The 12,317-nt window shown below is 34.2% G+C and overlaps 1 protein-coding gene across 1 annotated transcript; it reads left to right on the top strand.

Annotated features, from left to right (window-relative positions):
* The first annotated feature begins 7,602 nt into the window (after positions 1–7,602).
* LOC116105068 lies at positions 7,603–10,693 on the top strand. Its single transcript, XM_031391502.1, has 3 exons — positions 7,603–7,634; positions 8,339–10,235; positions 10,331–10,693. Exons 2-3 carry the CDS (start codon positions 9,189–9,191, stop codon positions 10,538–10,540), a joined length of 1,257 nt encoding a protein of 418 aa, XP_031247362.1. The 5' UTR covers positions 7,603–7,634; positions 8,339–9,188; the 3' UTR covers positions 10,541–10,693.
* The last annotated feature ends 1,624 nt before the right edge of the window (positions 10,694–12,317 follow it).

Raw genomic sequence — 12,317 nt, 5'->3', positions numbered from 1 at the left:
AGTTTTCCTCTTCTCTCATCCTTCACTCTTCAATTCTTTTTCCCCAAATTTAACATGGTATCAGAGCAAAATTGGGGCTAGAAGTTCTCTGAGAAAATAGCTGGAAAATTCGAATCAATCAGTGCTCTCATCCTTCGGCACTTCTTCTTCGATCATTTCTGAAGATTATTCCTCAGCTCTTCTCTTTTAATCTCTCAAGAGACAGCTTTCTGCTCATTCTTAAATTCAATTGAAGAATCAGAATTTCGTACCTAGCTTAATTTGAAGATGGCAGCTGCTGGCAACAACGCAAATTCTACAACTCAGCAACCTGAATCCTCTCTAACTATTGATTTTAACCATCCTCTCACTTGCATCCTTCGGATACACCAGGTGCAATACTCGTTTCTTTTCAATTGAGTGGAATTGACAATTATTCTTCATGGAGTAGGTCTATGAAAATTGCTTTGTTAGCAAAGACTAAGATTGGATTTATTGATGGCACTTGCACAAAAAACACAGTTTCTGCTAGTTTGCATAATCAATGGGATAGATGTAATGCCATAGTCCTCTCATGGCTCATGAATTCAGTAACAAAAGAACTCTTAAATGGAATTGTCTATGCTTCAAGTGCACATCTAGTATGGAAGGATTTACAAGAAAGATTTGATAAAGTAAATGGCTCCAGAATTTTTCAATTACATAGGGAGATAGTCACTCTAGTGCAAGGGACTTATTCGACTTCCACATATTTCTCTAAACTGAAACTGCTATGGGATGAGTATTCGTCCATAATTCAACTTCCAACATGTGAATGTTCCATGTCAAAAACATATGTTGACCACATGCAGAATCAGAAACTTCTTTAGTTTTTAATGGGATTGAATGAAACCTATTTACATGCTAGAAGTCAAATACTGATGATGAATCCTCTGCCATCTGTGAATCAAGCTTATTCCATGCTTGTTACTGAAGAAAGCCAAAGGAGCCTTATAAGTGCTATCCCAACGAAATCATCTTCACTTGAGCCAATTGTCCTTTACTCATCTTCGAATTCCAGTCAACAGTCATCAAAGTCAAAGAAAAATTGGAACATAATTTGTGAAAATTGCAATGTAAGAGCTCATAAGAAAGATAATTGCTACAGACTAATTGGTTATCCTGCAGATTTTAAATTTACAAAGAAACAGAATTTTAATCAATCTTCTGCCAGCAATGTCACTTCTATTACACAACCAGATCCTATTTCCTCTTCTATTGAAAATCAAATTGCTCCAGTCTTCTCCAAAGAGCAGTATGCTGAGATACTGAAGTTACTTCATAAAGAACCTTCCATGACACCATCAACTGATGCCAATGTCAATATGGCAGGTATCGACTCTTACTTTTCATCACTACATCATGGAAATTATTGGATCCTTGATACAGGTGCTAGTCACCATATGACAACATCTCTGAACAAGCTAACAGATTTGATGGTGTCTACCTCTCCTTCTTCAGTCAGGCTACCTAATGGACATCACTCAATGGTTTCTCATATTGGTTCTTATGTGATTGGTCCTAATCAAAGACTAAATAATGTCTTATTTGTGCCTGATTTCGAATTCAACCTAATCTTTATAGCAAAGCTGACCAGAGACTTAAAGTGTTTTGTTTCATTTTATCCTGATTTCTGCATATTTCAAGACCTCTCCAATGGCAAAGTATTGGGGATTGGTAGAGAAGCTGAAGGACTTTACTTCTTCATGCCTTGTCATGTTCCAGCAGCTCATCATTCTGTTTTGAATAAATCAGTGGGTACTTCTTGTTCATTTTCTGTAAATCTTTGGCATAAGCGCCTTGGACATGTACCTCATGTCAAACTGAAATATTTTCCTGGAATAAAATCTGTTGTTTTTGGTGATAATATGCACCGTGATATTTGTCCACTTGCAAAACATGTTAGACACCCCTTTCCTCTCAGTACTAGCAGATCATCTGCTTGTTTTCATCTCTTACACATGGATGTTTGGGGCCCTTATCACACCCGCACACATGATCAACATAAATTCTTCCTTACCATAGTGGATGATCATTCTCGCATCACTTGGGTTTATCTCATGAAACACAAACATGAGGTCATTATACATATTAAGAATTTTCTTACTCTTATCAGAAATCAGTTCTCAGCTTGTATTAAGCACATTCGAACTGATAATGGCCTTAAGTTCCTCAACTCCTAGTGTGCAGCTTTATTCACCTCTCTTGGCATTGTACATCAAAGAACCTGTGTCCACACTCCACAACAGAATGGAGTATGGAAAGGAAGCACAGGCATCTTCTCATAGTAGCCAGAGCTTTAAGATTTTAGGCCTCCATTCCCATTCAATATTGGGGGGATTGCATACTTACTGCTTGCTATCTGATCAACAGATTTCCTACCGATATTTTTCATGGCAGGTCACCTTAGGAGATCTTGTATGGTTCCCCTCCACCTATTGGACATCTCAAAGTATTTGTCTGTCTTGCCTATGCTTCTAATGTGGCTTCTAGAGATAAATTTGGATTCAAAGCTGTGCCTGCAGTTTTCATGGGGTACTCTTCTGTTCACAAGGGATACAAGTTACTCAATCTGGAAACTTTTAGTTTCTTTGTCAATCGTGATGTTCAGTTCATTGAGGATTTTTTTCCTTTTCAACACAAGAATGCTTCACATGTTCCTGTCTTTCCAACTGATCCATTCATTACTACTTCCCTTGATACTTTGCCTCAATCCTTTCCATCAACTCTCGCATCACCAGACACTTTACATCCACCTTCATCTAATAACCATACATCTCCTTCAAACTCACCTGCTCCTCTTTCAATTCCTGTTTCTATTGATGTCAGAAGATCTCAAAGGCATCATAAGCCTCCTATTTGGCTTCAAGATTATATCACTCCTTCTGCACATTATTCCATCTCCAAGTATGTTTGCTATTCCCATCTTTCACCTCCATATCAATGTTTCTTGTCTTCCATGTCTCAAATTCCTGAGCCCACATCCTTTCATGAAGCTTCTCAAGACCCCAATTGGGTTGTTGCTATGAAAACAGAAATAGAAGCTTTGGAGGCCAACCAAACTTGGACTCTAGTATCCCTTCCACTTGGCAAACACCCTATAGGTTACAAATGGGTTTACAAAGTCAAGTATAACTCAGATGGCAGTCTAGAGAGGTACAAAGCCAGGCTTGTGGCTAAAGGTTATAACCAATAGGCCGACATTGATTACACAGAGGCTTTTTCCCCAGTTGCTAAAATGGTCACTGTAAGATCAGTTTTACCTTTGGCCTCCATTCATGATTGGCCTCTCTTTCAAATGGATGTGTTTAATGCCTTTTTACAGGGTGATTTATATGAGGAAGTGTACATGTCTATGCCTCCAAGATTTGGCAATCAGGGGGAGAATCACATGGTCTGCCGATTGCTCAAATCCTTATAGGGATTAAAGCAGGCCAGCAGACAATGGAACCTCAAACTCACTGATGCCTTGATCAAAAGTGGTTATTCACAGAGTAAACATGACTAGTCCTTATTCACCAAACGAGAAGGCAGTAACATTGTTATCTTGCTTGTCTATGTAGATGACATTTTGATCACCGGTAGTAGCTTGGAAATGGTAGATTAGTTAAAGAAAATTCTTCAAAACAATTTCAAAATAAAAGATCTTGGTCACCTCGGATATTTTCTTGGCATAGAAGTGGCCAGATCTTCTGAAGGCATTGCATTAAATCAGAGAAAGTATGCTCTTGAACTCATTTCAGAGGCTAGGTTGTCTGGTGCAAAGCCTGCAGATACTCCCCTTAAGCAGAATTTAAAACTCATATCATATGAGTTTGATCAGAAATTTAATCCAGAAGTTAAAGATGCGTTATTAGAAGACCCTAGCATTTTCAGAAGAATGATTGGCAGGTTGCTATATTTAACTATGACCAGGCCAGATATTGCATTTGTTGTTCAGACACTAAGCCAACATATGCAATCTCCTAAGGAGTCACATTTGGAAGCAGCTTTAAGAGTGATCAGATATGTAAAAAAGGAGCCGGCTCTTGGGTTGTTTATGTCTTCAAAAAGTTCAATGAAGTTGGTGGCATTTTGTGACTTAGATTGGGCCTCCTGTGCTGTCAACAGAAAACCAGTCTTAGGGTATTGTGTTAAACTGGGAGACTCTCTTTTGTCTTGGAAGATCAAGAAGCAAAACACGATAGCCAGGTCTTCTACAGAAGCTGAATACAAGAGTATGGCTACAGTAGTGGCAGAGTTGACTTGGTTAATTGGGTTGCTCAAAGAACTGTGAAAGCTATAACTCCAGCATCACTACACTGTGATAACAAGGCTGCTTTACAGATTGCAACAAATCCTATGTTTCATGAGAGAACGAAACATATTGACATTGATTGCCATTTCATAAGGGAGAAGATTCAGAGTGGAATGATAACCTCAAAATTCGTACCTACTGGAGAACAATTGGCAGACATCATGACCAAAGGTTTAGGCAGATTGCAACATGAAAAATTCACGTCTGGGCTCTGTCTGAAGAACATACATAAGGCGCCAACTTGAGGGAGAGTGTTGAGAATCAAGCTGGCAATATGAGGTGGCAAAGTTTGTTATATTTAGTTAGTTTGTTAGTTGTTTTATAAAAGTTAGTTAAGCAATTAGTTTATAACAGAATGTATATATAGCTTTGTAACAGAGCAAAAAAGTTAAGTTGAATTTGATATTCATTTTCCAGAATTCACCTTCACGAGTTTTCCTCTTCTCTCATCCTTCACTCTTCAATTCTTTTTCCCCAAATTTAACAGAGTATTAATATTAATGGGAAAAGTTACCCAATTATTAAGGCTGTGCGTATTGTCACTAAATAAATTTGGGTGTGGTCGATGTAATAACTAGCTAGCTGCGACTCCTTGAGTTATGCTGGGATCAATTAACTAATGAGTTCTTGTCGTGGTCTTATATAGATATATGTACTTCCAAATGTTTTCTATAATATTTTGCTTGGTTCAATTTATTTTATTAATCACACTGGATGAAAGAAGTTGCTAAAAGAATATTAATATTAATGGAAAAACTTTAATTTATTTTATTGGTATTGTGATTTTTGTAAGTGTAAGAAATCGTGCAAGTAATAAAATATAAGTATATGGATGTCGACANAGATGCATGTTTCACGTATCTTCTTCTTCTCTCATCTTTCTCTCTTCAACTTATTTTCCTCATCTTAACACTTGTTTTCTTGCCTGAAAATCAACTAGCCTAAGCATCTACTTCTTTTCCTTCAAAATAATTTAAGCATCTAATCTTTACTCAAAATCAATTAAAGTAGCTATCTCTTTAATTGATTTATTCCAAATTAATTACAGTACTTCGTCTTTTGTTTCAAATCAACTAAACATCGAATATATTAAAATATTATACTACTGTACTTTCTCTTCCTCCCTCGTGAAACTTTATCATATAAAAGCTCCTATAATGCTATACATATCAAATATATTAAAAAAGAGTTATTTAAAAATTATTATTATTATTTACTCTTTATAATTAAATTTAATATGAACTCTTAATAAGAAAACTCTTTTTTATAAATGACGTAATAAAGTATATTTCTTGAACACATGAAGAAATAGGAGGGATCATTAAGTCATAAATCAGTTCAGTTTTCGCTTTCTCTGTTTCATAATAGACTTCTAATTGACAATTTGTTTAATAATGAGGCACAAATGACAGTACCAAGTGAATTTTATTTGATGAAGATTAATTAGTTTTATATATAAGGGTTAATATTTCAATCGGTGAAAGTTGCTCAAATTGAATGTTTGAAAAAGACTAATGTTGAATAACGGCATGTTGGTAATTTCCCAAATTAGGAGTAGCAAATTGTTATTTAGAAACAATAGGGTGAGAAATGTTATGTTTTTTGGCCTTTCAAGGGATTTTTAAACCCCTTAGGTATTAATAATGATGCAAAAGTCTCTGGTGTTTATCAAGTGTTAACAAAATCAAGTTAAAATCAGCAGAGGTGGGGTAAAACAGTCAAACACATGCCTGACGGGCTTTTCAAGTTTAGGCAAACCTCGAGGGGTTTAAAGTCATTATTCATTTCTTTGTCATAAACAAATAGTTTTGGTCAAGAGTAAAAAAAGTATTTAACCTCTAGTGTTGTGTAAATTGTTAGTGCTGTTAACATCTTATACACGACAGAAGGTTTTGCGTCATTATTGATACCTAAGGGCATTTTGAGTAATATTATATACANTTTTTTTTTTTTTACTAACTTTATGACCATTAAATGATAAAATTACCTCTAAGGATAAAATTCTTATTATTTTTTTTTTTTTAAGGAAACACAGAAAAAAAAAATTTGAAAACCAAAAAATAATATTAAATTCTTAGAATATTTTTGAAAGCAAAATATTGAAATGATTTTTAGAAAAAAAAAAAAAAAACCAATAACCGCCAAGTTTGAAAATTTTCTTAAATTATATTTTTCTGGATTTTTTATTTATAAATTTCATGTGGTTTAGGGTATCTTTATAAAATATGGCCTTGGCATAAAAGAAATTGAAATTTCTAGGTTCTTTTTTTCTTGGTTTTGTAGATGCTTGTTTGTAGAGGTAGTATGGTTATTCCATAAGTCTAAATTGGTTAAAAGTTGGATTTAATCACAAAAACTGGCAGCAAGTATTGAAGTTTTGATATGCCCAAAACCTGTGGATGAACTTGTAAATTTCACAAACCTTAGGGATAGGTTTAGTCCTATAAAAGCTCCTATATTGCTGTACATATTAAATATACTAAAAAGGTAAAATAAAAAATATAATATATTATTTTAAAGAATTCAAATAATTATTTTACTAAAATACTTCTCTTAAAAATATATTTTATTATATACTCTTCATATATTGAATTGTACTATAATATTAATTTTATATCTCAAACGCATATAAAAATTAACACTTACGTAAATTACCATAGTATTTTTCACACTAATTCAACATCCCTGTGATGATTCAGAATAAATGACGTAATAAAGTCATAAATCATATTTCACTTTATCTGCTTTTCAGAAGAGTAAACTACTTTTTCTCACCCAAATAATGGCTTAATAACACTTTTTCATTCATAGAATTTTAAAATATCACTTTACTACTCAAATTTATGTTTCATTTCCGATTTTGGCATTATTACCACCCTACACCACCACAATTCTCTTCTCCGATCAGTACTCACCAAAACCCCTCAAACCTTACTCCCGTCGACCCTACCAATCATCGGCAATTAAGCGATTAGGGTTTGCACAACTGTCTATCACAAGTTAAATTCCGATCAATTCCAACCACCAAAATCAAACTTTCTATCACCAAAAGGCTCATCGGTCTCTCCTATTCAAAAGCTCCAATAGTCTGGACTAAGTTTGCTTTCTGTTTGCCATTGAAATATAAATTTGGATTATAAAGTGGTATTTTAAGTTTCTGGGTGGAAAAAATGATTAAGCTACTATTTGGGTGGGAAAAAATCATTAACTCTTTTTCATAAATAGGGCATCGAACTGCTAAATTGTGTAATAAGGGGCAGAAATAGCAGTAGCGCAGAAGCAATATCAGCACTGATACACTGATAGTGCCAACTGCCAGGTATGTAATTACTTCTTTGTTTAAAGCTAATTAATTTGTTTATTTGTTATAATATGTTCTTGGTTCAGAGCTATTTTCTTCATGCAGTTGAGGGAATTAAACGAAATCAGCAGGTTGGATGATGTGCCAGCATTTTCTAAGTTTACTTAATATGTATAACTGCTGATCATGGCATCTCTAGTCATTAAAGTTATTTAATAAAAATTATAATCTTTCTATTAATAATTGAGAACCTTAGTCAGAATTTCTTCTTTTTAGTAGACTTCTCCCTTTAGGTGTCTTGACGTAATTTTTTTTTTTTTCTTTTAAAAGAAATAGGCATTGGCATTGTAATGTTGTTGATTTTTTTTGTTTGTTTTTTTTTTTTTTTCACTTTCACCCTTCCAATCATAATGTGCCATGTGTATAAAAGTTTTTAAATGGAATAAAATTGCCTGTTAAATACAACAATATGCAGTACTTACAACTTGGATATCTTGACTTTAGTTACTTCATTGCATTCTAGTTTAGTGGGAAAATTAGATCTTTAGTTTATATTTCCGCTTTCTTAATTATATATGTACAGTTGATACTAAAAATAAAAAATAAATGGTAGTTCTTTAATTAATCAACAGCTAGCACTCACATGACTTTTTATTTCTTATTCTAAATTTTGTTGCGTAATCTTCATTCCCATTATTTCTAACTGTTACTGTTATTAGCAGTTTGATGTATTCAACGAAGACAGAAATGATGACACTTTCTCCAGATTTGAAGAGAACTTGGAAAAAATGGGACCTACGAGTTACTGTTATGCTTAGCCTCATCCTCCAAATTGTACTCATCTTTCTGGGTAACCGCAGAAAGTATAATCACAGGTTTTGGATCAAATTTGTTTTATGGTGTGCCTACTTATCTGCAGACTCCATAGCAACTGTCTCCCTTGGTGTCATCTCAAATAACCTTGCCGATTTATTTGAAGACAATGCTGGATACATTCTTAATGCTAACATTGAATTAACAGCATTCTGGGCACCATTTCTTCTTCTCCATTTGGGTGGCCCCGACACCATCACTTCTTATGCCCTTGAAGACAATGAGCTTTGGCTCAGGCACTTCCTTGGACTAATTGTCCAAACAGGAGTCGTTATTTATGTTCTCTCCATGGCTTGGACAGGCTCTTATCTGTCGTTTCTCTTTATCCTAATGTTTTTTGCCGGGCTTATCAAGTATGGAGAACGCACTGTGTCACTTTGGAACGCCAGCAGTGAGAAACTTAGAAAGAAATTCAAAAGTTTACACAAAAATACGGAAGATGAGGTGGGTCAACGAATTCTTAAGCAACACGGTAGTAAGGATGAAGAAGGGTATTTAGTGGGAACAGACATGATCACACCATTTGATTTTCCAGTGGATCTCTCTGGGGCTTGTGGCAACAACGTTAACGACAATTCTGTTTCTGATGAAGATCGATTAGTTATAGCTGGCTCACTGATGAAAGTAACTATGAGTCTTTTTTCAGATACAATACTTACCTCCACAATCAAAGAGACTACTCACTAACTTTTCAAAAACATGTCTGTTGAAAATGCTTTCAAAATCATTGAAATGGAAACTGCATTTACATTTGATTTGCTTTACACCAAGGCACCTCTACTTTATACTCCTTGGGGCTTGTTCCTTCACTTCGTCACCTTCTTTCTTACCTTTCTAGTGCTGTTAATCTTCGTTTTTCTTGCTCTCAATCACAAACATAATTATTCAAAAATTGATCTTTTCGTAACATTTGGTTTGCTAATTGGAGCTATTGTTTTAGAGATTTATGCAGCACTAGTACTTCTCTCATCGGACCGTGCTGTTGTTTGGTTTTGGAAACATAACAAGACTTCCACCTGGCATATCCCTTCTTGCTTTCAACCATCTAAAGGCCCCAGGTGGTCAAATAAAATGGCTCAGTACAGTCTGCTTAGCTTCTCCATGAAAGAAAAAACCCATCTGTGTCTCAAAATCTTAAAGACCCTGCGCTGCCTCAAAATCTTAAGTCTCTTCAACATTGATAAAATGCTAGAAGAAAGTTTGTATGTGACCTATGAGGAAGTCCCAGAAGAGTTGAAGAAGTTGATCTTTCAGAATTTAAAGGATAAAGCTGCAAAACGGACACGTGTCACCGAAAATCAGGCTACCCAAGTTGAAGAACCTACAAGCAGTAGAAAGTCTGAAGGAATTCCGAATTTTGGAGAAGATCTTTCGAAGCGCATTCTGTTTTGGCATTTTATTACGGAAATTTCATACTACATGGATAAAAGCCATATTAAAAGTGATCCAAATATTCATTTTAGAAAGTATCCAAACTCTAATAGTAAATTAATGAAGAAAATTTCTAGATATATGATGTATCTCTTGGTCATTCATCCTTCTCTGTTATCGATCGGGATGAGTGCAATTAGCTTTGAAGACGAGGTTGATACATTGGTGGATACTTTCCAAACGATGAGATCCGAAGGGAAGAAAGGAAGAAACGAGATGCTCACATATTTGGATGAACATGGACTTGGCGACAATAAGAAGGGAGTTTTACGGGATGCATATTCCTTTATGAAGAGAATGAACGAACCAGACCAGGTATTATTTCTTATTTATTTTAATTAATTTTGGAAGTCATTAGCAACTAATTAATACTTCAATTAATGATTTTGTTATGTGTCACATGATCTAAGAAAATCAAGCTATGGGATGAAATTGGTTGCTCTTGGTTGGAATTGCTGGCATATGCAGCACGCAAGTGTAAAGGAAGCCTTCATGCTCAAAATCTGAGATTTGGTGGAGAATTACTTACTCATGTATGGCTTCTCATGGCACAATTTGGCTTAACCGAGCACTTTCAGACATCAGAGAAACTTCATATAGCAAGGCTGGTCTCGGAATAGGGGGCAGACTGAAAGGATTTCATAGTTGTGAGCAACGGGTTTAAGTTTTCTATCATATTAGATTTCAGTTGGCTCTTGTTTGTTTGTGTATGTGTTTTTCTTCATTTCTGGCTAAACTAAGGAGAATAATTGTAATATTGGGAAATATTGTTTGTTGTGCTTATGTGTTGTTTAGTCATTGATATAATAAAAAGGAAACATGTTTTATTCCAAAGTGTTTTGGTACATTAGCAAAGTCATGAAGCATCTTATTTGGCTTACAAGTTGAGCAAAAAGAGTTACCAAACCATAATAAGTCTTCTTTTTTATTCTTTTCTTTTTTTTGTAAAAATCAGCTCAATTCTCAAAACTTTCTAAATCACTAATCCAACAACAAATGATGATGTGGGTCTTTACATAAAGGACTTTTAATTCAGAAAAAGAAAAAAAAAATGGCAAAAGGAAGTAGATATCTAACTAATTAAGAATGTATTGATATTGCTTTTTTAATTTTTGCGTTAATAGAATTAAAAAATAATGAAACTTTTTTCTTTAAGTTAAATAGTTAAAGAGATTCCTTATGAATGGGTCAAATATTTGAATCACTGTTGAGATAGTAATAAGAAAATATGTCCTACTGACAGTTACATTTGTTTGACCTAATGAAATTAAATTAGAGAATCCAATAAAACCCTTTAACATATGGTAAAGCAAATATTAAAAAAAAAAAAATGATATTAGGATAAGGAAAACCATAAAAAGAAACCAAGTAAAATATGATGATGCTAAGGTAAAAAGAAATCTGCCCTAACCCAAATTTATAACGATTAAGAAAAAATATCGGCTTTTTAATTTTTTTGCTGTGACATCTCCTAACAATCTACAAGGGTTAGCTGACTGTTGCTTCTATTGTCTTAGATTGAGCTGATGCACGGTGTTGGTCATGCTAGATCAAGGTGGCAATGATCAATATATTATTGTATGCAAGAACCATTTTTTTTTTTTGTTAAATTGTTACGAGCTATTAAACTTTGATAATAAAAATAAATGATGTGGCATTCATCAAATAAAATGGACACGAAAATTAATGCAACATTAAGAAAAAGCACTATAAAGCTTGAACATTTTCTTTCATCTTATGGCCTTATATATACACGTTTGGTAACAGCAAAAAGTGAGCTTCCAAGAAATTTCCTCTACGTATAGCAAGGAATGTCTTCGTTATACGTAAGAAATATTTTCGGAAATAAAAGATAGACTCGTAAACATTTTTCACAAACTTCTCTTATTAACGCGGACATGACAGCTCACAATTAGTCAGCTCGCATTTGGTTAGGTAGGATCCATTGTTGGATTGGTAGACCCATTACGAGTGAATCAATTATGAGCTGACATGTCGTATTTGTGAGGGAAAGTTAATGAAAATGATTTGTGAGTGAAATAATTTACATATTTTCGGTTATGGTGAGCTATAGTGGAGCCAATGTACGCCTAGGGTGGGCCAACACCCTCCATGGTATTTTAAATTTTTTTTTTTCGTAAGTACCTTAAGTCCCATACTATTTTATAATATAATAACTACCCCCTTGAATAATTAAACATAAAAACATATTAAATGAAATATTACTCGATACATCTAAAAACAAACTAAATACAATTTTAGATTACAAATAAGGCCATCATATACAACTCTAATCACTCAATCCACTAATTAAACCCAAAAACAAAATAAATGAAATTTTACATTATAAATAAATAATTCAATAAAATTTTATGATCTGGTCAACCGTTTGGTCAA

This window comes from Pistacia vera, unplaced genomic scaffold (assembly GCF_008641045.1).
Source record: "Pistacia vera cultivar Batoury unplaced genomic scaffold, PisVer_v2 Contig491, whole genome shotgun sequence".
Lineage (NCBI taxonomy): Eukaryota > Viridiplantae > Streptophyta > Magnoliopsida > Sapindales > Anacardiaceae > Pistacia > Pistacia vera.
This window is presented reverse-complemented; position numbering and strand designations above follow the sequence as displayed.